The 26,249-nt window shown below is 46.3% G+C and overlaps 1 protein-coding gene across 2 annotated transcripts in view; it reads right to left on the bottom strand.

Annotated features, from left to right (window-relative positions):
* The window catches only part of UGGT2 (UDP-glucose glycoprotein glucosyltransferase 2), a 1,586,510-nt gene that overhangs the window by 885,560 nt on the left and 674,701 nt on the right, over nt 1-26,249 (bottom strand). For both annotated transcript variants that reach the window (XM_078657956.1, XM_078657957.1), the window contains exon 15: nt 23,333-23,468. In XM_078657956.1, coding sequence (XP_078514082.1) covers nt 23,333-23,468 — 136 coding nt within the window. The remainder of the gene's footprint in view (nt 1-23,332; nt 23,469-26,249) is intronic.

The following is a 26,249-nucleotide window of genomic DNA, read 5'->3' as shown; positions in this document are numbered from 1 at the left end:
AAGACGACTTCCAAACAGGCAGCGGGGACTGAGGAGACCGTCCCCATTTCAGGCAGCGGCAGAGCGGCTGGGGGCATTGGCAGCAGTGTCCACACTATCGGCTACACTGGAGAACCCATCTACGGACGGTACGGGGTCTGAGAGAGAGAACGCTAGATTCAGAACATTCAGAACATTCGGAAACAGATAGTGTACAGCTACCGAAGGTTACACCAGCGACGGCAGAAGGTATGCTAGATGAAGGGTAGACGGAGGAGGGAAGCGACTCCGCTGTGAACTCGGAACTGTGAAGGCTCCCGATGTTGGCGTAACGAGAGGGGATTGGTTGTTAGCTGTGTGTTGGGGGAGAGGAGGAGTGAACACAGGGGAGTACTTTTTGTTAGGGCTCAGGGATCGGAGAGATCTTCCGGAGCGCGCGACCACCGAGCGGCTGCCGGCCCCATTTCTTTGCCCTTAAGGCATGCCCGCAGTTGCCACTGACGGGCTTAGAGATATGTTGTATGTTGTGATAGTTTGGATGGGAACTAGATGTTTGTTGCTAGGTCCTGTTCTGGGGGGGGGGGGGGGGGGGGAGGGCACTGGGGGGTGTTTGGGTAATGGGGTGGGAGGGATTGTCACTGACGCTGATGCACAGAAGAGATGTGGAGAGAAACTAGGAGAGTTGCGCGGGAAACTGAGTGAATATGGGTGATTTTACCAACTTACGATGCATAACCTGGAATGTGCCGGGTCTACACACCATGACAAGAAGACACAAAGTCCATGCCTATTTGGTCAGGAGGGGAGTACATATTGCAATGCTTCAGGAAACAGACTTAACGAAGGCTGAAGGGACGGCACTGCAGCGCAGGTGGAGAGGCCAAATTTATAATACCACGTATTCGGCGTACGCTAGGGGCGCGTTAATATGGATTAGAGCAGGGGTCCCTTTCCAGCTAATTAAGCAGACGATAGACCCAGAAGGCAGGTCTGTGGCCATTGAGGGAAGATTAAGGTGTAGGGAGGTTGCCTTCTGCAGCGTATATGCACCTAACTCTGATCAACTGAGCTTTCTGTCGAGGATGTCGAGGATGTCGGGGTCACTAGCGCGCTATCTAGCAGGTCCAGTGGTGATGGGCGGCGACTTTAATTCTGTAACCGGCATCTCATTAGATAGATCACACCCACCCCTGGATGATTCCCCGATACACCGATTAACGAAAGGGAGACTAGACTGGCAGACACGATGGGGACTGATTGATGCCTGACGTGCACAACGCCCACAGGGCCGAGATTACTCCTACTTCTCAGGCATGCATGAACTTCACGTGCGCCTGGATGCAGTTTTATGCTCCCCAGGAGTGATGTCCACTGTAGCCCACTCTGAATATCTTACCAGAACGATATCAGATCATAACCCTTTACTGATCACGATGCAATGGATGCCTGGAGTCTCATGCGTCCCTACTTGGAAGCTACGCCCGAGACACTGGAAGACCCACTCTTTCAGGCCGCATTAGAGGAGGGGATTACTCATTATTTTGCAGAGAACGCTGGGACAACTGAGACGAGGGCATTAGAATGGGATGCCTTCAAGGTGGTTGTCAGGGGGCTCTGTATAGGGAAGTATGCAGGAGTGCGGAAAACACTATTAAAGGATTTGGACTGAGCTGATAGTGCACTTCGAGAGATAGAGCTTTTACGACCTTCAGGAGCAAGTTAGTGCGGCAAGGAAAGCAGTGGCAGCAGAAGTAGAACGCTTGCGTAGCTTTGACCACAAAGCATCCACAGTGAGGGCCCATGCAGAGGGCGATAAAGCAGGAACTCTGCTGGCTTGGCTGGCCAACCCTATGAAAAGAAGCTCCTCTATCGTAGCTTTAGACACGGCAGAAGGACAAGAAGTACATACCCAAAACGAAATACTGCAATGCTTCGAGCGCTATTATGGGGATCTTTATAAAAGTAGGTTAGAGACCGGAGACCGACCGTAGATATATTCTTCAGAGACCTACAACTACCAGAGTTAGAGCAGGAACAAGCAGAGGAGTTGGGGAAAGATTGAAATAGGGGAGATACGAAGCGCCATTAAAAGTATGGCCCGCGGAGGAGCTTCGCGCGCAACCAAGATGGCCGCGTGAGCGTAGGGCTCCCTAGACCCTCGCAACCTCCTGCATCTATCCTGTCTTATATCCTGTTCTTCATCGATGTTCTCGTGAAGACGAACCACGCGTGAGGCGAAATCTGCATTCTGATTTTTAATCGGACCCCGGGAGCCGGAGTTACGTTGCCTTGAAGATTGCAGCCTATGCCTCCGTGATGCCCGGCTGTGGAGTGGCCATGCTACCCGAGCTGTAATTGAGCAACATCGGCCTAAGGGGACTGGTACGACCGGTCCGATTAGTTTCACTTTCGGCTTTGCTTTCAAAGTGACCTGTGACTGGGAACGAGCCTACCCCTGTGCCCGCAGACAGCTGCCTGGTCACCCACGAATGTGTTTCGGACTGTTTTGGCCGGATTTGGAGAACTTTCGACTTGGGCCCTCTGACTGGGGGTGTCTTCGCACGGGAGGCCGGGGGTCGCCATTTTCCTGCCTTATTTCATCGAATCACTCTGGCCCATCTCCCCTAATGGTGGGGAAACCGGAGGGTGACAGGCTGAAACCTAAGAACACTCGGCGGGGTGGCTCTACTCAATCTAACAGTATGGATCGCTATACCCAGGTTAAGGGTTCTCCCGGTGGAGCTGGCACGAGGGAACCGCCTGCTTCGGTGACCGAACCGACTTTGCAAGATGTCATGGCCGCGATTGATGGCATCAAGTCCTCACTAGGACACCAAATTGAGGCTCTCGCACATAAACTTGACACTGTGGCGATTGATGTCAATCTGATCCGTGCAGATCTGGACAAAACTAATGAGAAAGTTAAATCTTTGGACATTAAGACATCCAGTCTGACGGGTGATGTCACTGATCTGCAGACAGATGTCCGTCGCTTGAAGACCAACAGCGATCTCATTATACGTCGTCTCGAGGACTACGAAGGGAGGGCTCGCCGGAACAATGTCCGTATCATAGGGGTCCCGGAAAAAGCGGAGGATTCGGCAGCTGACCTCTTTGTTGAGGACTTAATCGTTCGCCATCTTGCACCTAAGGGACTGAGTAAGTTCTTTACGATCGAACGTGCCCACAGAGTTCCGGGTGGCCGACCGAAGCTGGGAGCCCCGCCGCGGCCTATAATAGCCAGAAACCTCAATTTTCGAGACAGGGACGCTATCCTGCAGGCCTCACGGATGAGTGGCCCTACAAAGTTTGAAAACACCACTGTCAGCTTCTACCCGGACTTTACCCAATCGGTCCAGAGGCAAAGACTTGGCTTCATGGGTGTGAAGAGAAGATTGCGAGACATGGGCCTCAAATACTCCAAGCTTTTTCCGGCCAAGTTAAGAATTGAACATGCCGAGCGGACTTATTTTTTCGACCGTCCGGAGGTGGTGGCTGACTGGCTTGACACTCTATCGAATCAGCCTCCATCGGAGAACCAGTCTGGTGGAGCGGAGGGAGGACCGACAGAACAGGAATAGGTGCCGGCAGATGGTATCCTGGGGTCTCTTGCTGGCCTCGAACTGTGATTCGATAATCCTGACAATTGACTTGATATATATTTTGGGGGTTGCGGGGTCAGTAGCGGGTCTACTTCCTCCTCTGTGTTTCTTCTTGTAGCTTAGTTAGATGGGGGGGCGACAGGCACACTGCAAGTTTGGGTGGTTTTTTAGTATTATGCAGGGGTGCAGGGTGGGGGGTGTTGTAACGGGATGTTGTTGGGGGTTTTGTTGGGGACTGAGTGTGTTTCTTTGCAAGGCAATGTATCCATGTCTAGTTTGAACGAGGTGCTGTGTTCTACCCGGGGTTGGATCCTCTTTCTTTTTCGGGATGGGGGTAGAGGGCTGAAATTGATGAGTTGGAATGTAAATGGTCTGGGGGATAGGATAAAACGTAGTGTAGTGTTGCAGCTGTTGAAGCATCTCTCCCCAGATGTAGTCCTCCTTCAGGAGACGCACTTGATTGGCAATACTTGTCGTGCTATGAACAGGAGGGGGTACCGTTTGGCTGCACATGCTGGGTTCTCCTCTTGCTCCAGAGGGGTGGGTATCCTGATCAAGACTTCGCTCCCACTTGAAATTGACTCCACGGACCTCGACAATAGAGGGCGCTATGTTGCTCTTACGGGTAGGTGGGAGGGCCGGACCATTTTTCCTGGTTTCTGTGCATGTTCCCCCTGGCCTGCAGTCGACTACTTTCGCAGACTTGGGTCAGGTTATCCTAGCTCTCCCCGAGGGACCATTGCTCTTAGGTGGTGATTTTAATGCGGTGGTTTCTGGTATGGTAGATCGGCACCCACCCAGGGATCTAAGAGGTTCACAAAACTGGCTATCTGATTTCCTAGATAAACCATGTGTTTGGTTGATTGTTGGAGAATGTTGCACCCAGTACAGCAGCAGTGTACTTTCCATTCTAGTGCACACGGTAGCCTTTCCAGGATTGACTATGTATTGGTACCGACGGCGAAGGCCCTCTCCGTCACCGAGGTTAAACATTTGGCCCGTGGTATTTCCGATCACTCTCCTTTGTGGTTGCGGATGGAGCTGGGCTCTGAGACCGAGGGCCGGGTAGCCCCGAAAAACCCCTGGTACCTCCGAAACCCCAAAACTCGTACAGCCTTGATAAAATCTCTTGATCAGTATTTCCTGGAGAACAAGGGTTCGGTTTCCTCGGCCGTATCTCTTTGGGAGGCTTTCAAGACCGTCCTTAGGGGTCAGGCCCTGTCATTAATAGCGGGTGTTAAGAAACAGAGGGATGAGGAAGTGGTTAAGATCGAGACGGAGATAGCGGGCTTGGAGCTTGATCTGAAGCTGGGGGTCACCCGAGCAGCGACGTATGTATTACGATTAAAGCAACTTGAATACAGGGCTTTGGTCACTGACGCAGCTAAGGCCATGAGTAGAGAGCAGCAGGGACGCCTATATGATGTGGGGGATAAGGCCGGTAAATGAATTGCTTGGTTGGACAAGAATGATAGAGCTAGTCGGGTGGTGCCTGTGATTGAGACGGCTGGTGGTACTCGGGTTTCTGACCCTACAGAGATTGTTCAGCAGTTCGCGGATCATTTCCAGGCGGTGTACTCCTCTGTGTCGGATAGACCGGAAGAGGACTCACATCTCTTGTTATGGGATATCTCCTTGCCGCGTCTCTCTGACATTGATAGGGAACAAATGGATGCGACAATAACAGCTGATGAGGTGGCTATAGCGATTCGTTCCCTGCATTCGGGGAAGGCGATGGGTCCCAACGGCCTACCTATTGAACTCTACAAGTTGAAACCTGATAGAATTGCTCCCTATCTGTGAGATATGTTTTTGGAGTCCCTGGAGTGTGGCTATCTCCCCCGTGATCAGCGGTTAGCGACCATTGTGGTGATTCACAAGGAGGGGAAGCCCAGAGACAAGTGTGCATCGTACCGTCCCATTTCCCTTCTGAACGCCGAACCTGAGATTCTGGCAAAGGTCCTGGCTAATAGATTGATCACTGTTATTGGTGAGCTGATACATCCGGATCAACCCGGTTTCATCCCGCATAGGAACACCGCCCTAAATCTCAGGCGTCTGCATGGTGTTCTCGCGAGAGCATCAACGTTGCGTGAGCCGGCCATCTTGGCGTCATTGGATGCCACGATGGCCTTTGATACCGTGGAATGGTCATACTTATGGGCCGCGTTGGCTAAGTTTGGGTTCGGACCTGATTTTATGGGTTGGGTTAGGTTGCTCTACGAGGACCCCCTCGCGCAAATTGTTGTTAATGGCCGTGTTTCGGCTCCGTTTGATCTTGAGAGGGGGACTCGTCAGGGTTGTCCTTTGTCGCCGCTCCTGTTCGCCCTGGCCCTCGAGCCCCTCACCGCATGGATCCGATGGGAGCCCTCGATGAGGGGTATTCGGTGGTCCTCTGAATTTGAAGATCGTATCTCGCTTTATGCGGACGATATTTTATTGTATCTGACTTCGCCACGAAAATCTTTGATTGTCCTATGCGAAGTCTTGAACTCATTTGGTAGGAACTCAGGCCTCATTATTAATTGGACGAAATCCTATTTATACGTCCTTTCGGGCGACGTCCCTCTTCTCCCACGTAACTGTCCCATCCGGATAGCGCAAACGGGGTTTAAATACCTCGGTATTTATATTTCATTGGACCCTGCAGTTCGGTACGAGCAGAATCTCCTTCCGCCTTTGTCAAGATTGAAGCAAGATGTTGCGGGTTGGCGTAAGCTTCCACTTTCACCGCTTGGTCGAGCTGCCCTCTTTAAAATGATGTCTTTACCTCGTTTTCTTTATGCTCTTCAGAACACTTTCGATATTGTTCCCGCTAGCTATTTTCGAGCAATCGAAGATCTTCAAAGGAAATTGATATGGGACGGTAGACCTCGTATTTCGCTTGCTAAGCTGACGCTCCCATGGTACAATGGGGGTATTGCTCTCCCGGATATAAAGCGATACTATTGGGCGTTCCAATTGGGAGCTATTAATCATGGCATGTATGGTCCAGACTTGAACCCCAACTTTGCCATGGATAGATGGCTTCTACCCGGTGGCAACTACTATAGGGCGCTATACTCTAAATCGGTGGTCAAGACTTTGTCGGGACCTACGAGGATAGCAGTACGCCTGTGGCAGGACGCGACTAGCGCGACGGGATGGACGGATCGTTTGACTCGGTCGACCCCGCTTTTTGGTTCTGATAAACTTGGCAAACTGTGGAATACCAAGGGGTTCGATAAATGGGACCTCATTGGTATTAGTAAGGTGGGGGACCTCTGGGTCAACGGTCAGGTTAAATCGTTTGAGTCGTTGCAGGAGGAGTTTGAATTAAGTAGCTCTGAATACTTCCGTTATATCCAGGTTCGGCATGCTTTACAGTCGGTTTTCCCGGTTGGGGAAGTCATTCCGGAGTCGTCTCCACTCGAGGACAGATTGTTGGATGGCTATGTGCCTGATAGCACCATCTCCCTAGTCTATAAAAAACTAATCAATGATAGATCAGACCTCCTATTGCATCTTCGAGCTTTGTGGACCCGTGACGGCCTTGAACTGGATGACGAGGACTGGCAATCTGTGATCTCCTCCTCTAAGGAGGTCGCAATCCCAGCTCGACTCCGGTTGGTTCAACTCAAGATTCTACATAGGATTTATGTCACGGGCCCTCGTTTGGTCCACATGGGTTTTTCTGAGGATGATCTGGGAAGCGAGGATGTGGGCAGGTGGGGACATTCCTCCATATTATCTGGGAATGTCGTGAGATCGCGACCTACTGGAGCGAGGTACATGATGTGATGAATGAGGTGACGGGGATCGCCCTCTTACCGGAGGCTAGACGCTGTTTACTAAATGTTTGGGAACCTACGGATCACAATGCAGCTCAGACACAGTGGGTGACCCTGGGGGCCATGATTGCTAAGAGAGATATTGCTAAATTATGGGGGTCCTCGAGGCCGCCTACGGTTGCGGCATGGAGGGAAAACATGGACTGGTGCATGTTCAGGGAAAAGACAGTGTACCTGGCCCGGGGCCGACCCTGGAAGTGGTGTAGAGTGTGGGGACCCTAGAATGGCTACCGTGGAAATATATGTACACCACCTGTAGTAGATATCCTGGATGTCCCACTTTCCCCCTAGGCCTGCATTCCATTACTGTACTATATATGTTTTAAATTTGCCCTGTCCCTTTCGCCCCCCTCCCCCTCCCCTACATTGCTCGCTGATTTCTTTGTATTGCTTTTCCTTCCCCGTCTTGGACTCGGTACTGTATGTAATATATTTCTTTGCCTTGCTGTTTATATAAAATTTTCAATAAAAAGAAATATAAAAAAAAAAGTATGGCCCGCAATAAAACCCCAGGACTAGACAGCCTGCCCATAGAATTCTACGTGAAATACGTTGATTTACTCGCACCCAGACTCCACAAAGTCTACAAGGAGGCGAAGACATTAGGGCGGCTGCCGCAATCAATGCGAGAAGCGTTAGTAATACCGCTGCTGAAACCAGGGAGAGAAGGCAGGAACACAGCCTCTTACAGGCCGCTGTCGATGCCGACTACAGATTATAAAATCTTGAGCAGCATTTTAGCGACCCGTTTGTTACAACACATGACCACACTAGTCCACGAAGACCAGGCGGGTTTCATACCGTCACGGAATACGACTGCGAATGTCCGACGATTAGTGCGCCTACTGGGAGAAGTTCACCCAAAGGCACTACAGCCGATGATACTATCGGTAGACATTGAAAAGGCCTTTGACAGCTTGGAATGGGAATATTTATACAAAGTGTTGGGACAATTCGGCCTGGGAGACGGGTATTTGCAATGGACGAAAGTACTGTACACATCTGCGATGGCCAGAGTAAAAGTAGGAACACTAGCATCCTCGCAGTATCCTGTAGAGAAAGGGAAGAGGTAGGGGTGCTCGCTGTCTCCGCTATTATTCGCCTTAGCAGTAGAACCGCTGGCGATCACGGTAAGGAAGGGGGACCACTACAAGGGATTGAGGGGTAAAAATGGCCAGCAGTATATATCTCTATACGCAGATGATCTGCTACTTTTCCTAGAAGATGCTGACAAAGCAATGTCGGTAGCTGAACGATTGCTCTCGAACTTCGGGGAACTTTCGGGACTGAGAGTGAACTGGTCTAAAACATGTTTGTTCCCAGTGCGACAGGGGGAGGCGCAGCCCAATATAACACGAACGGTACGGTGGGAACCCAATTGCCTGAAATACTTGGGAGTACACATATACCACGAGGGGGCAGACCGGCTGGAAGGAAATATAGGACGGGGTGTAAGGGCCCTGAAAAGCAGTATGTCCTTTTGGTCCACTCTCCCATTATCAGTGACGGGCCGCATAGCGCTGTTAAAAATGATAGCGCTTCCCAGGTTTCTGTATTATTTCAGAACATTGCCAGTGTGGATACCTAACTCTATCTTTAGGCTGTTGAAATCGATGATAGTATCTTTCCTATGGGGCTCGGGGCGTCGTAGAGTAGCGCAATCAACGCTAATGAGACCTAAAATCGAGGGAGGGTCAGCGGTACCAGATTTTGAAACATATTACTTGGCGGCCCAACTGCAGGTTTTTACACAAGAGGTAGCGAGAGTGTTTAGGGGACCAGAACACAAGCGAACGGGGAGAACCCCACGCCATGTTCTATCATTTATAGCTCTCCAGCAGAAACTGAATCTCAGGGACTTGACATTAGAAGAGAACACACTTAGACTGTGCTGGAATCGATCTCAACGCAAGGCAGGGGTACTACACCCATATGCACCCGAAATCCCCCTAGGAATGGTGACGGCATTGCCGCACGGAGGAGACTGGTCACACCTACAAGTTTGGGAGGAGGCGGGAGTCCAAATGCTGGGAGACTTATTCGAAGACGGAACAGTGCTGCCCTACCAGACACTCCAAGAAAGATTTGAATTAACGAGAGGTGACTTCCTGCTGCACGCAGCAGTGATAAGAGCGGTGCAGGCACTTTGGCAAGAAGGATTAATGGAACCTAAGACAATGAGGGCCTGCCAGTATGTCATGATGGCGGCAGGTACCTTTAAGGCGGTTACGTGCTTGTACTCTAGAATGCTAAATGAAATGTTATTGCCATTAGACACTTTGAAGGGGAAATGGGAGGAGGACCTAGGGAAAGCCATCCCTGAAGCGGCATGGGCGGAGATAGTGCGAAGGGCCTGGAAAAGCACGAGGAACGCTAGGTTTCAACTAGTACATTTCTATATTCTTCACCGAGCGTACTTAACACCAGGGAGGGTGAAGAAATTCTTCAAAGTGGAAGAGGCGGCATGCCCTAGATGCACGAGAGCAGGGGCAGAATTGGCACCTATACTATAGTCCTGCCCAGAGGTGAGTCAATACTGGAAGGAGGTGGGGGACACACTAAATGCGATAACAGGAAGACGGCTCGATTTTGAAATGGCCGTCAGTATTCTACACTGGTTCCCTCACACACCAAAGAATAAGAACACTAGCAAATTTGTGGGCATGGGACTCATACTGGCAAAGCGTGAGATTACAAAGCACTGGAAAGCAACAGTAGGTCCCAGCAGGCATAGGTGGAAGAACGAATTGCTCAAGTGGGCCAGCAACGAAAGCACACTAAGGTATCTACAGGCGCGCAGGCACAAGAATGACAAGATGCTAGAAGCAGCGACAGCATGGGAAGCACTAGTTCAGGCTTTACAGGACCACCAGACGCAAGATGATAATGTGGAACAGCTCATTGTTTGAGGTAGGACCCTAGACCATGACAGGGCATCAAGTGTGAGAACTCACATATTTTCCTGCGCGCACCTATACAGGAGACAGGACACATCTGCAGGCGTCGGTGACAGGTTTGGGGAGGAGGGGAGGAGGGTAAGATTTAGATAGAAGCATGTTGAAGAAAAGTATTTGAAACCTTGTTTAAATGGGATGCTGATTGTCAGAACTATTGTATTCAGTGATATGTCACTATGGGATGAGAGTAATGTGTGTTTCGTACCAATCAAGTATGTTTTGTGTACAAAAATTAATAAACTATGTTTTGAAAAAAAATATATATCCTTGTCGCCTGCAATGTTAGTCCATCTCTTCTTGCACTTGGGGCAGGAAATCCCTTCCTTTGTGGCCTTCTACTGTGAGGCAACTCGTTAGGGAGAGGGCGAGGGTCCAACCCTACAAGCGAGGCTGTCAAATCCATCGTCTGTTTGGCGCCTCCCTATCCTATAACCTTGTGTTGTGTAATGCATGGCAAGTATATAAAGGAACTGAAGGATTGTATCAAAGTGAATTTCGCCTCTTGGTGCACCAATGCTACCAATATGTTATTTTTTCATTGCATTAAGGAGGAAAATATTAAGACAATTTCTGCTTGAATTTAGCGCCAGAACTGTGCATTTTTTTTACTCATTTCTTATTTGTAATGCAGAATAAAATCTGTGCAGATGGTAGGGGCACAATTCTAAAAATATTTTTATGAGCATTGGATTAGATTAATATAGGCATTTCTTATTTTACTTTTTAAAGCAGAATATACATCTACAAACAATTCCCACAACGCTTATCTAGACATATATAGATATATATATATACACATACATACACACACGTGGTTTGGACTATGCTAATCCTAGGCTTACAAACTTTGCTAGAAAAACAGACATTCGAGGTGAGCAGATTCAGATTGTCGCTGGTGTTGCAGGGTGCTCTATATAGAATCTGCTCTCCACCTAAATTTGGGAACTACCCACAGTTCTCTGCTTCCTATTTTTCATAATTTATTTGTACTCTAATCCTGAAAGGGTAATATTTTGACTTATACTGGGTGTTCCCTAGGGTCTGGACAAAGCTATACATCTCTGAAGAGCTCTAATGAGAGCGGAACAGGTGTCAGAGGTTGCTTTTATGCATTCCTGGTTGACTTGGATGGTATTTTACCAATCCAAAGCTGTAATACTGTGCCTGGAGTGGTAAAAGTCTTTTGTCATTTTACAGCTTGGCATGGATAGCACTTTCCTAATCCTATGCTTAAAGATTTTGCTGTATCAATGGTAAGGCTTCTTGCAGTTCTAGCTCTTTGTGGATGGCACTGTGCTAATCCTATGCTTAAAAACTTTGCTAGAAAGACAGGCATTTGGGTGAGTTGATTCAGAGTGTCGCTGGTGTTGCAGGGTGCTCTATATAGAAGCTGCTCTCCACCTAATTTTGGATGATACCCTGAGTTCTGCTTCCTATTTTGCATATATATATATATATATATATATATATTTATGATGCCAACCTCTTCACACCAAACCCCTTCACACCAAAGAGCAGAGGCCACGCAGGGGATTTAAAAGGAAGCTTCTTTATTGAGAAACGGCATGATGCATTTCGGCCCCAGTCGGCCTTCTTCTGATGCCTTTAATGTTCAGGCGGCTCCTGACACCAGTTTAAAATCTGTCCTGTACCAATCCCAATGGCGGGATCTCGCTCCTCCCCCAACCAATCACTGCTCACCAAAGGAAGTCCGTCGGGACTACCAGTCCCAGAATTCATTTACCAGGTAGGTGCTGCGTAGGGAAGTAGGTTTCTGCCCATGTGGGCTAGCGAAGTGCAGGACTCTCAACGGTGTCATCAGAAGCCTGTATCCTGGTTAATTATACTCCCGAAGCCTCCTCTGGTCCCCAACCGTACCAGCCACCAAGTCACAGGCTCCACAGGGCAGGGACAGGGGTGACAGTGCACCCTGCCCTCAGTGAAGTCACGTTCCGCGCTGCAGCCGCCCTTGCGGTGTCTGTTCTCGGAGGCGGGCCCGGACCATTCCAGTATCCTGGACGAAAACAAAATCTGCCAAGGCAGTCACCAGTGACGTCCGGGCCAACTTGCGGGACGGGGGCCTCTGAATCGCGTCTCTGGTTGACGCGAAAAAATATGATGCCAACCTCTTCACACCAAACCCCTTCACACCAAAGAGCAGAGGCCACGCAGGGGATTTAAAAGGAAGCTTCTTTATTGAGAAACGGCATGATGCATTTCGGCCCCAGTCGGCCTTCTTCTGATGCCTTTAATGTTCAGGCGGCTCCTGACACCAGTTTAAAATCTGTCCTGTACCAATCCCAATGGTGGGATCTCGCTCCTCCCCCAACCAATCACTGCTCACCAAAGGAAGTCCGTCGGGACTACCAGTCCCAGAATTCATTTACCAGGTAGGTGCTGCGTAGGGAAGTAGGTTTCTGCCCATGTGGGCTAGCGAAGTGCAGGACTCTCAACGGTGTCATCAGAAGCCTGTATCCTGGTTAATTATACTCCCGAAGCCTCCTCTGGTCCCCAACCGTACCAGCCACCAAGTCACAGGCTCCACAGGGCAGGGACAGGGGTGACAGTGCACCCTGCCCTCAGTGAAGTCACGTTCCGCGCTGCAGCCACCCTTGCGGTGTCTGTTCTCGGAGGCGGGCCCGGACCATTCCAGTATCCTGGACGAAAACAAAATCTGCCAAGGCAGTCACCAGTGACGTCCGGGCCAACTTGCGGGACGGGGGCCTCTGAATCGCGTCTCTGGTTGACGCGAAAAAATATGATGCCAACCTCTTCACACCAAACCCCTTCACACCAAAGAGCAGAGGCCACGCAGGGGATTTAAAAGGAAGCTTCTTTATTGAGAAACGGCATGATGCATTTCGGCCCCAGTCGGCCTTCTTCTGATGCCTTTAATGTTCAGGCGGCTCCTGACACCAGTTTAAAATCTGTCCTGTACCAATCCCAATGGCGGGATCTCGCTCCTCCCCCAATATATATATACACACACACACACACACACACACACACACACATACATAAATACATAGATACATAAATAGGGTGGGGGAGAGCGAGCCAGATGCTTATGAACATTTTTTGATTAAGTATTGTTGGGCTATGATGAAATTGGGATTTTAAATGGGTATCACATTTTTTTTGACAATATTTTATATACCGATATTTTGTATTTAAATGTTCATTGTGAATGAAAATGAATCATTCATTATGGTAAGCAAAAGCACAAAAAAGCTGTGAGCCTTACGATATGAGTTTTTAAGCTGCAGAGAACTCCCGAATTGCCATTCTAGAGCCTACATGCATTATTCAAGTCTTGTAATCAGGGGAAGCAGATACCCTTCCGAATGTCTTTAATTAGAATTCAAAGCATGGCACAATTTGCTTTTCAAGTAGTCGAACTACAGCTTATTTGAGGTAGTGACACATTTTACGACAAATTACTCTGATATGTTTACTGGTCTGTGGCATTCAAACCATATGCTTTGCTAGTTTTCAAGATAACATTGGGGTATAGAGATTCATTGTTATTCTACAATTACATTTCCAGTGTTGAAACAGGATGGAGAAGCCTCACTCATGTTGATTTCTTAATACTGCTCAACCAACTACTCGATGGTGTAGTTGTCTCGGAGCAAATGAATGCAAACATGCTTAAAGATTAAACTGACCATGGTAAACAGCAGATTAAACTGTTCCCACGGCGAACTTCATTCCTATGCGGATAAGTAGGTCTCAGTTTGTATTGGGACACTGTGTTTTTTCTGTTGCATCTCAGTTTGCAATTTCCAGGCTGTATTCATAGGTGGGTATGGTGATGCACTGAGAGGCACAGAGCTTCTGTGGACCTTAACCTTCTGAGACCCAGAAAAGACTGGATGTTGCTGTGAAGAGAGCGGCTTGATTTCATCTGTCACTCAATCAATCAATCAAGTATTTGTTAAGCGCAGCTACTCACCCAGAAGGGTGTCAAGGCGCTAGGGGAAGGGGGGGGGCGGCTCCTAAGCACTCATGGAGTATCGGAGGTAGAGGTAGAGGCAGAGCACTGCCCAAGTGAGCCAAGGAGCTGTGCGCTGGCAGACCAGGAACCCAAGGGGTTTAGCTCAGCTTCAGCGTGCAGCGGCCTCCATTAAGTAGAGGTCGGGGAAGGGCGGGGCAGCCAATCACAGTGTGTGTGTGCATTTTTAAGTATCTATGCTATAGAGTATCGACATTTCCCAGGAGAGCTTACGGACGGTGCTTCGTGCCCTGATGAAGAGCACTTGATGCTCGAAATGCATTGGTTTTAATAAACGCTGTTTTGGATGAACCCCCTGCATTTGTCATGTTTATGCGAAGAGGTCCAGATGGGCACAGCATTCACATCAGAAATATAGAAAATGGCATAATTACCCGTGTATGGATTGGAGTAAAAGTTGAAGATGGATAAATAATGGTTAAAAAAGATTGAAAATATGTTGACAGTAGTAACGTGAAGATATTGACAGCCAATGCGGCGACAAGCAACTGTGCGGCCGGTTGGAGCAATATATTGCCCCCTCCATTGTTTGTATCACAGGTGCCTTCAGGGTTTGGCACTAAACCAACGTGCACGCAAATGAGGAGATTGCAGAACTGGATGAAAAATAATGTTGAAGAAAGGTGTGCACCCCATACCTCCCACTTTTGATGTTTTGACATTTTTAAGTATGCCATATACTGGTCCCAGTCTGCCTGATGGGGACCATCCTGGCAAAATGCTAGCGCCCCTTAGAGCCTGGTATGCCTGGTATGCCTTAGGTTGGTGTCTACCTAAGGCATAATGCTAGCCATTTTTATATAAAGCAGGCATTGCTGACATGTTGGTATATGTTGGTATATTGACAGTCATACGATACATATTGTGGACATCACTGGCATACTGGTGTCCACACCTGGCAAAATACTGGCCGATATTGGCATATTTTAGAACACTGTTGGCATGAGGATGTCCATTCCTAGGTTAATCGTTGGAGTATGGTGAGCCCATCTCTGGTATAATGTTGGCCCTGTCACAATAGTTCATATTCTTACCACTACAAACTATGAATGACCAAACGTATTGCATTAATAAATGCTGGTCTTAATAACAGGCGGTAGCCCACAGTAGGTACCATTCAAAAGTCAGCAGTGCATATTCAATGATGATTTTACAGCATCTTGTGCTTGTGCTGTTTCTGCCTGCAGTATTTTCGGGCTTTTTTAACTTCACTAAAGGCCGCTGTTTTCCCACGTCCAGGCTTTGAATTGCTACAGTACTAGGTGACCTCTGAGTTCTGCAAAGCATTCTTGTCTTAGGCAACCAAAACAGAACAGGTTTTGTTGGATTATTAGCATTTTAGTTTGAAATGTAATTTTAAGTTGGTTTACATGAAACACACAAAAGATGACGGGAGGAATGCTTACAGTAAGTCTAACCAGTGGCAATCACTTGGGGTAGCATTCCAGCCCATCATTAATTTGCCCTCCATGCCACCCCTGATTAGACCCAGCCATATGCTTATCAGTCTCGGTCCTGATCCAATAGGAAAAGGCCAGCCCAAGCTGTCAAGCCAGGTCCTCTCAACTGGAAAACAAGAAACAGAGGCTGGTTTTGGGCTGACCAGTCTTCTTCAATAGGTATAGCTTTGTTACAGTGGCACAAACAGCAAGCGACTCACGTCCCAGCATACCCGTGGCCGCATAGAGGTTTCTAGCAATTACACAATAGGTGACAAAAGGAGTGCTTGCATTAAGTCTAACCACTGGCTTGCAATAGCATTCCAGACCATTGTTCATCACCGGTTGCAAACTGAGGTGTCAAGAGTGGGCAAAATAATGTTGGGTTGGAATGGAATGATACCCAGATCAGTTGACAGTGGTTAAACGTATTTGAAGCATTCCTCCATCAACCACAGTGTGTTTGATGTAACGCCCTAAGTGGCAAAGATATGTCCAGACATGTGTCGTGCTCACTGTGTCACTGCAACCAAGCTACACATGGCCCACTATATGGCGAAACCGGCCTTAAGTTACTTGTGTTCTGATTGAGAGAGGATCTGGCCTGGCAGTTCAGGCTGAACTATTCCTATTGAGTAGGGTAAAGGCTGATTTGCATATGACTGGGTTTCATATGAGGTGGTGTGATGGGCCAAAGAAGTATTTTCTCAATGTATCGATTAGTGTCCATGATCACTATTTCCCTTCCTTTATCACTAGGTTTTACACTGATTTATGTATTTTCTGAGCATTCAGCTCTACTTTTGTTAGATTGAGTGGAACAGGGGGAATATTTGGTAATATTATTCAGATCCTGCAATACTGCTTAAACACAGCTCAAATACTGCTCAAACACAGCTACCTATGGGCCCACCATTTCCAAGGTAGACGTAAACTTTGACTGTGGTTAGCATCTAGAGCAATTGTCCTCTTCATTTTCAGGGATATTATGTATGACGAATTTCATTAATCTGATCGTCCTAAAAATAAAAAGACATCTTGGTTCAACTTGAAGACATTGTTTCTAGTACTGGGTGCCTAAGAGTACGTTCTAGTGAGTAAAGCAGATTCTTTGATTACAGTCTCTTCAGATGATAAATTAAAAATTGGAATAGTATCTTTGTTGTCATCTTGTTTTGCTCTTAGGGTTGCCAATACAGTTGGTTCCTGGTCTTCAAATATTGATGTTGAGAGCCTTGCAGGTAAGATCTACCTCTGTCCCATCTCTGGAACTGGTTCCATCCTCTGTTTCTTCCCCTGGATAAAAAAGTGGACGCTGGAGAATATCTATAGTTGTTCGCTTGTATACCTCTAGCTGCGTTCTGGTTGGTAACTAGTCCTTCCGATGTACCAGAGTTATCTCCTTTCGAATCTGTTGAATATGTATCTGAGACGGTGATCACCATCTTCTTTTTCCTCTGGATGGGTCCCGATATCCTAGATCTTGACTCCATTCTTGATAGAAATTTGCCATCAAGTATGGGTAGACTTTCTCCTGAGTGTACCACATTAGGAATTTTTTTAACTTGCTACTTTTCTTTTTTATCAAGTATTTTTCGAAAATCATGAAGTTCCCCATCAATCCCATCCAGTTTGGTCTTTGCCTCTTCCAATGCATCCATGGCTTTACGTTTATCTCCAATCCAATATTTCCTGACTGAGGATCACCACCACTTCCCTCACTGTTTTCACAATTAATACCATCCAGTCACGTGCACATCTATTTGCTATGTGCTGCTATCTTTCTAGAAATTTTCGTATCTCTACAAATAGCACTGGTACATTTCTAACTCTTAATCCAGACAGTATCACCCCTGCTTTAAGATACTCTTAAATGAACTGAGCATGCAATTCTGTTCTTTTTTCTTTTGCTTTAGGGTTAACAGTTTGGTCCATACACTAATGTCTACATAGGACACTATCACTCTTATCTACATTTAAAGCCTGGCCTAACAACGTATTAAACTCTTCATCTGGAGAGCCTAATGTTTGTAGTGCTTTCATGGTTATTGCACCTGGCACCATCCCTATCACCAAATTGCGTTAAGATTTGATAGAAAAAAGATTTGATAGAAAACGAGAGAGTAAATAAGTCACATGACTTGAGAGATCAACTTATCTTATGAAGTAATAAGAACAATGGCAAACCCCTAAGCAGAAAATTATTTCCAATATGAAAGTTTACCTACGGTGTTAGATATTTCCTCGTAGGACCGACAATAAAGGGAGCAAATGTTTGCGGACATGGTCGTTTATGTAACTTTTTGTGTAGACGCATGGGTAGACGGTTTAGCTCTTTGGATAGGGGGTATGAGGCTATTTAAGATCGGCATACGTTACACCGTATTCCCCATGTAGGTATAATTTGAATGAGAGATTGGCTGCGAGAGTATGAACGACATTGCAAACACCATTGATATCATTACAAATATAAACGACATGCAGGCCACTGACTTGGTGAATGTGTAGTGCCGCTGAGTTAGTTACAGTGCCCGAATAGATTCCCTATAGAAACCTGGGGAGTGGGCAGTGTCGTCTTGAGATATGCACAGTATTGATAGCTTTCCTAATTACTTCCAAGCCATAGGAAGCATCGATTTAGGTTCCTGCTTGCCCTTTCAATTGATATATTGGCCCTTCAAACTCAGGAGTACATGTTATACTCGTCTAATTGGATGTTTTAATAAGAGATTAGTGCATTGGAGGGTTGTTGGTCACAGATGCGGAATGACTCACGCATACTGTAAATAGGAGGGGCTCTTAGGAAGCAGCATTGTCACCCTCGGTGCGCAACGCAGTATATGAGGCGCACATTGTTCAATAACCAGAACCTCCATGCTAGCTTGATAGAGGCATACGTTCTGCAGCTGTGCAATGAACAATGTTTTTACTGTCTCTTACATTTCTCCTTTCACTACAGGTTGTATTATTTGAGGTCTACATCCCTATAATCATGTTTTGTGGAATCAGTTGTACCTCATAGATGGCGCACACTATATAATTCTGCAAAGCACCAGAGTTTGCATTCAGGTAATATATACAGTACCTCCTCTTACCTGTATGTTCTTGGGCCAGTAAAAGAAAAGCACAGGTTTACGACATTTTTGCCCCTCTTAATAGGATAATTAATATCAGGATTTGAACATCCATTGTGAATAGACACCTCTGTCCATGTGAACCCTGCTATAGCACATGAGAAGGAGACTCATCCAGTAAAAGACAAAGACAGATTAGAAATGTTGGTCCGTGATGGTTTAGGCATTGGATGCAAGATGGTGGACTCTTGCATGCAATAGGAATAATGGTTCTAACTATCTCTCTCTGCTGATTTCCCTATCACTATACACAATATTAGATACTGTTGGATTTACTGAGGTTCTGTTAAAGTACTGGGCAGGGGTGTATCAGTAGGAGGGGGTATAAGGTATGTATCTACATAGGGGTCACTTATTCACACAACTTTGAGCATGTGAACATACTGCCAATATTTGGAGTGATTATGAACTAAGACCTTACAATGGTGAACTCTGCAAGTTATGTTTTAAAATTAAATAGAAATTGATGGAACTTCAATGTCCGGACCAAATAAGTAATTGTTTATGTATGTCACTTTGCAGATTTCCGCATATTGATACATCATAGGATATAGTGTTGATCGTGTAGTTCTGATGAACTTGACTGTATGTTTGGGAATCCCCAGTCCACAACACTACAAAAGAAATTGGAGATTCCTCCCACTTGTAATTTATGGTGTTTGAGGCTGAGGCATGAATGAGTGGCTGTAGGGAGAATGTGTTTTTTGGTGACTGAAGGAGTGAGCGAATTGGTATGTGGGACAGTGCACATAAATGTATTGGTGCAGATCAACAATGTAAAAAAGCATGTATATAAATGTATGATGTCATGTACTTTGTATATGTAATTTTGAAAAATATCTTAAGAAACATTTGATTAACTATTTATATGTATATGGCTAATATGATTACAATTGGTGTATTTAATATGCTAGCTAGGTAATGTGGTAGGATTACCACGAAGATAAAAACTAATAAACAGTGCATTAAAAAACACAAACTAATTCTATGTTGTTGTTCCTGTACCAGCTGGTGGTTGGGACATTGGGCACTTAGAACCATTATTGAAGTAATACAGGTCATGTGGGAAATGTTGTTTCATTATGAAAATTAATCATTTAAGTTGGTAAACAAACACAAACAAAAAAAAAGAAGTGAGCCTTACGATATCAGTTTTTAAGCTGCAGAGAACTCTCGAAATGCCAGTGTAGAGCATGCATTATTCAAGTCTTGTAATCAGGGGAAGCAGATACCCTTCCAAATGTCTTTAATTAGAATTCAAAGCCTGACACAATTTTCTTTTCAAGTAATAGAACTACTGCTTATTTGAAGTAGTGAAACGTTTTACGACAAAGTACTCTGATATGTTTGGTGGTCTGTGGCATTCAAACCATATGCTTTGCTAGTTTTCAAGGTAACATTGGGGTATAGAGATTCATTGTTATTCTACAATTACATTTCCAGTGTTGAAACAGGATGGAGAAGCCTCACTCATGTTGATTTCTTAATACTGCTCAACCAACTACTCGATGGTGTAGTTGTCTCGGAGCAAATGAATGCAAACATGCTTAAAGGTTATTTTGACCATGGTAAACAGCTGATTAAACTGTTTCTAGAGGCAAACTTCATTCCTATAGGGATACGTAGGTCTTAGTTTCTCCTGGGACACTGTTTTTTTCTGTTGCCATCCCAGTCTACACTTGCCAGGCTGTATTCATAGGTGGGTCTGGTGAGTGCATTGAGAGGTGCAGAGCTTTCAGTGGACCTTAACCTTCTGAGACCCAGAAAAAACTGCATTTTGCTTGGAAGACAGAACACCTTGAGAGCATCCTCATTGTGAATGACAGCACAAGGCCTGTAGCATATTTAGCTACCAGTCTGCCACATCTACATGATGATTTGCCACACGGTCAATAACAGTGAGTGTGTGAATTTTTAAGTATGTCCTATAGTGGTCACTGTGTGCCTGATGCGGATCATCCCTGGCAAAATGCAGACACCTCTTAGAACGCTGTGGGGGGCAACACTGGTATGATGGTGTCTACCTCAGGCATAATGCTAGCCATTTTTTATATAATGTGGGCATTCCTGACATGGCAGTGCCAACCAATGACGTAATGCGGGTATATTGGCAGTCATGCGTTACATATTGTGGACATCATTGGCACACTGGTTTCCACACCTGGCACAATACTGGCAGATATTGGCATATTTTAGAACACCGTTGGCTTGAGGACGCGCATTCCTGGGTTAATGCAGGCCATCGTTGGTGTATGGTGAGCCCATGCCTGGTGTAATTGTGGGCCTGTCATAATAGTGGATACTCTTAACACTACAGACTATAAATGACCAAACCTATTGCATTAATAAATGCTCGTCTTAATAAAAGACTGTAGCCCACAGCAGGTACCATTTTAAAGGCAGCGGTGCTCATTCGCTGATGCTTTTTACAGCATCTCGTGTTCGTGCTGCTTCTGCCTGCAGTCTTTTCACCCTTTGTTTGTTTCATGTAATGCCCTAAGTGGCAAGGATATGTCCAGACGTGGATCGTGCTCACTGTGCCACTGTAGCCAAGCTACACCCAACCCACAATCAGGGCTAAACCGGTTTTGAGTTGCTTGTGTTCTGATTGAGGGGTGATCTGGCCTGGCAGTTCAGGCTGAACTACTCCTACTGGAGCAGTGTCAAGCCTGATATGCATATGGCTGGGTCTAATATGAGCTGGCATGGTGGACCAAAGAAATATGGGTTGGAATGCTGCCCGTGCGATTGCAAGTGGTTAGACTTATTGCGAGCATTCCTCCCATCCCCTTTTTAACGATTGATGTCAATGGGTATATACTGAATCTGAAGCAATTTAATTCTGCTAAGATTAAAAAGCAAAGGACCCTGAAAGTGATTCCTAGTTTGCATATAAAGCCTTACAATTTTTTCAGAAAATCTACTAGTTATTTGGTGTGATGAAATTGCCTTTTCTGAGAGAGACATTTACACCATAACAAATACACTTATTTGATATAGGGATAGGCAGGTGACAGCTTGTTATTCTGATCAGAAGTCACATGTATTGAAGTAAAAGAGAATGTATCTCGTTTGCTTTCCAACTGGCCAATAAATAAAATGATGAGACCTGTTAATTTTTTTTATTAGGCTTCCTACTGTTCCATGAGTTGAAATTGTACAAATATACCTCAGTTTGATCTTTTACTATGAATCTGTTAAAAAAAAAATCATTATCATTACAGATATACTTTGATATTGCAATGGCTATTTAAATTCAATAATAACCAAATCGAGTCCGTCCGTTTGGTTTGGACTACCTTTCCGCTCTTTCTATTAGGTAGAAAACTGTAAGTTTTTAAAAATAACTCTCACCCTCCAAGGTTTATCTTAGTTGCATGCTTCAGGGCCGGACTGGCGATAGCGGGAACCGGGCAATCTCCTGGTGCGCCGCACGGGTGGCGGCCGGTTTTGGGCATAGTGGGGGGGGGGGGGGGACGGCTGAGCACTTTGCCAGGGCCGGTTGGGGTTGGGGTTGGGGTTCCAGTCCCTGGCATGCTTCATCATATGGTTCTTCCCATCTTGCTGCGGAACAGGTCATGCTGCATCCGACAAATACATGGGAGCACTCTGATCATATATTATAAGGAATGGGGAGGAACAAGAGCGGGAGGTTCTTATTTAATGAGAAATAAAGTTGAAAATACCTGGCTAAGTAGGGAAAATCATGTATTCTTTCATCTAGCCGGTATGGTAAAAGAGGGGGAAATTGAAAGACATATGGTTATGTGCATGTATTTCAAAGGTCTACATCTTTTCAAGCCCTACCCCAATTGTTCGTCAGGACCACCTAATGACCCCTTGTGCCACTGCTATTGGAAAACGACTCTTGTGCAAGTATCCTCAATGACTAAAAATAGATACAATATACAATACCAAATTGGCAATGTTTCTTTTAGATATGTATTTTGCCCTCATAAGCTCAGACAGGGGAAGGGACACTAATAGTCAAACTTTCTACAAAGCTAATTCCTTGCCTGAGGAGTTAGCCTGCCCGCGGCTCCGACGATGCGGGCAGGCTGACTCCTCAGGCAAGGGAGTAGCTTTGAAGAAAGAAATGTTCAACAGAGTGTAATCTGTAAATTAAACAAGGAATATCAAAATCAAATTGCTCTGGGGCTGGCTGTTTGTGTTTCGACAAAACAAGCATTGACAACGTCAAAATACTATCAGAGAAGGAATGATGACCGGTGTTTTATTAGCGGTTGTAAAATGAAACACTAAAAGCAGTAGAACTAGATAATATATTTTGTGTTCAATAAACCAACCTCGATTTTGCACTTCGAGTTTAACAAGCTCCTCCTAGTGACATCTAGTTTATTTAGGAGTCAACTAACCTTTGCAATGGAGAGAAATGCTTGTACGCGGTCTGATTCTTCCGAAATGTAGCTGAATGCTTTCCAGATGGCTGCTCCAGCATCCTTATTCCCATCAGCGTCTTTATCCGCATTGACAATAAAAACAACGCCGATTCTTGAAGAAATAAAGAAAGGACAACAACTGCATTACAATCCTACACGTCAAACATTTCACCTAAAACTGATACATTTCTCAAGACTAAAATGTAGGCCTTGTATTACTATACACGCGTTTGCTACGTAATCGGGTCAAACTTGAAAATGTTGCACTGGGGCGGGGTAGGATGTATGAAGTGAACTGACAGCTGACAAATTTGCACACTCAAATGCTTCTGTTATTTCAAAAAAGCCAATGAAAAGAGTTACTTACCTGTCAAGTACAAAAAGTTTAATGCGCGAAAAAGGATACCTAGGCGACGTTAACCTTTCTAGAGACTTGTCCATATTGCTTCAGATTCTTTGTTTTTCTGAAGTATCCTCCGACACGAGCGGGTCTCTGAAATCTCGGTATATGGCGGAATGGCCTCTAGCTGACATTATAAATGCCCTGTGGAGGCACAGTGCAATGGTAACATCCCAAGAAGTGGCATTCTCTCTACCTGTCAGCACGTGTTAATTTAGTAACTTATTGTAGTTCACACTGACAAGGAGTGTGGCTGTTGCTTGAATGGGGTTTCATTCCCCTCAACCACCAACCGAATTTCTCCCAGGGGGGAATAATATGTGGCTGTTTCAGAGTTGATTCCAGCTTGTTTTCCCTGTTATTAAGAAGAAGCTTTCAGTTGCTGACAGCAGTCAAAATCTGTGTGTGAAAAACTAAAACGTGTAATTTTAATAGGCCAGGTAACTCTGGTTATCAAGCCCACTGGAATTTACAGACGCTTATACTTGAGGACTATGTGTTTCTGGCGCCTGAAGAAGTCAAGTTACTATGAACGTCATGCCTGAGCATTTTGTCAATGACATCAATTTCCTGGGAATTGTCTCTAAATCAATAATATGTATCCGGAATTTGTATGCAAAGAGCTAGGCCGCCACATGAGGATGTAAGCCTAGTGGTCCTATTAAATTAGTAAATCCACTTCACCCTCCAATAGGGGTGCAGCTCGCAGTGGTTGTTTTGCTCACTTTGGACGTGTCTACAACGAGGGTTTGAGGAAGCAGTGGGACTTCAATTACCAAGTGCCCCGAGACCACTACCACCTGGGCTCCTCCCCTAGCTGCCGCCTTAAAAACCGCTCACAGCGGTAGTTTTGCTCACTTTGAACGTGTCAACAACGAGGGTTTGAGGAAGCAGTGGGACTTCAATTACCAAGTGTCCCGAGACCACTACCACCTGGGCTCCTCCCGTAGCTGCCGCCTTGAAAACCGCTCGCGCCCCCGCTTCGCAGGTGCCGCTCGCAGCGGTTGTTTTGCTCACTTTGGACGTGTCTACAACGAGGGTTTGAGGAAGCAGTGGGACTTCAATTACCAAGTGCCCCGAGACCACTACCACCTGGGCTCCTCCCCTAGCTGCCGCCTTAAAAACCGCTTGCGGCCCCCGCTTTGCGGGAGCCGCTCGCAGCGGTTGTTTTGCTCACTTTGGACGTGTCTACAATGAGGGTTTGAGGAAGCAGTGGGACTTCAATTACCAAGTGCCCGAGACCACTACCACCTGGGCTCCTCCCCTAACTGCCCACAGCCTATATTTTTGCTCACGCCCTGCGCACCGCGGGACGCGCACGGGACGAGCGCTGGGCCAAGCCCGGGCCAAGGACGGGCCCGTTTGAGCCCGTTCGAGGCTGGAAAAGGCTGGGCGAGGCCACCACCTTAACGTCAGAGACCGGAAAAAGACAGTGAGTCTACTTATTTGTGTCTGTTTTTTTATACCTACTGTCTTATCTAACAAACCTGACATGGCTGGTCGCTTATGAAGGGGGAAGAAGGCTGTACCGGGAGGTTCTGTGGTCGGAACACTTGACCAATTTATTGTAAGAGCAACGTCGGCACTAGCTCGTGAAATCGACCTGACAGAGCGCCACCTCTCTTTAGATCCGGCCTTCTCTAAACGGTCCTCTTTAGGCAATATTGTGCTGTCTGTCACCCCGGAGTGACGCATAAATACAAATATCACTGACGACTTAGTAACCATAAGTCAGAACAGTGGCGTAACAATCCCAGATACGATGAATAACATAGCTGAAGGGTCTCCCAGCATGCAGACCCAAAGTAACACCAACACAGCGATAGGTTTGTGTGGAGGGGTATCTACCCGCGCATCGACAATGGCTGCATCTGGACACATATCTGGAGCGATCCCAAAAAAGAAGCGGGGGGGGTGCTAAAAGGGGAAAACATCAAAAGGCGGCCAAAGTTAAGAACAGTGGTACTTTGGCATCTGCTGTACAAACCACTTCTGAACATCACACACCGAGACTAAGCACTTCACCTATAAACTCGTCTGCTGGTACCTCGGCTGCACTGGACGAGGGGTTCTGGCTAAAAGTTGGCGGTATTTTAGCGTCTTCCATCCAGCCCATCATGGATAGATTAATGCCAATTGAAGACAGATTAAAGAAACTCGAGCAACTGACTCTATCTAATCTCGAGTTTAATAAGAAGAAACATACAGCAGTGATTCAAGATAAACACTTGCCGCAAAACGATACAAGGAATGCCTTGGCCCCAAATTCTACGTCTCAAATATCTGCATCTGATCTCACGGAAGGTATCCCGCGGGTCAGTGCTGGAGCTGGACTGGGTTCAAAAAATGATATAGCTCCTCACGAGCACATGGACATACCAAAGGGAAATAGTGCAGTTAATCATATGGCGGGAGGGGGTACTATTAAAACTTTGCAGGGGGGATGGAAGGGTCCCAGTGAAAATGATAATCATGGGGGCTCGTTACCGATAA

The sequence above is a fragment of the Lissotriton helveticus genome, chromosome 8, assembly GCF_964261635.1.
Source record: "Lissotriton helveticus chromosome 8, aLisHel1.1, whole genome shotgun sequence".
NCBI classification, from domain to species: Eukaryota; Metazoa; Chordata; class Amphibia; order Caudata; family Salamandridae; genus Lissotriton; species Lissotriton helveticus.
This window is presented reverse-complemented; position numbering and strand designations above follow the sequence as displayed.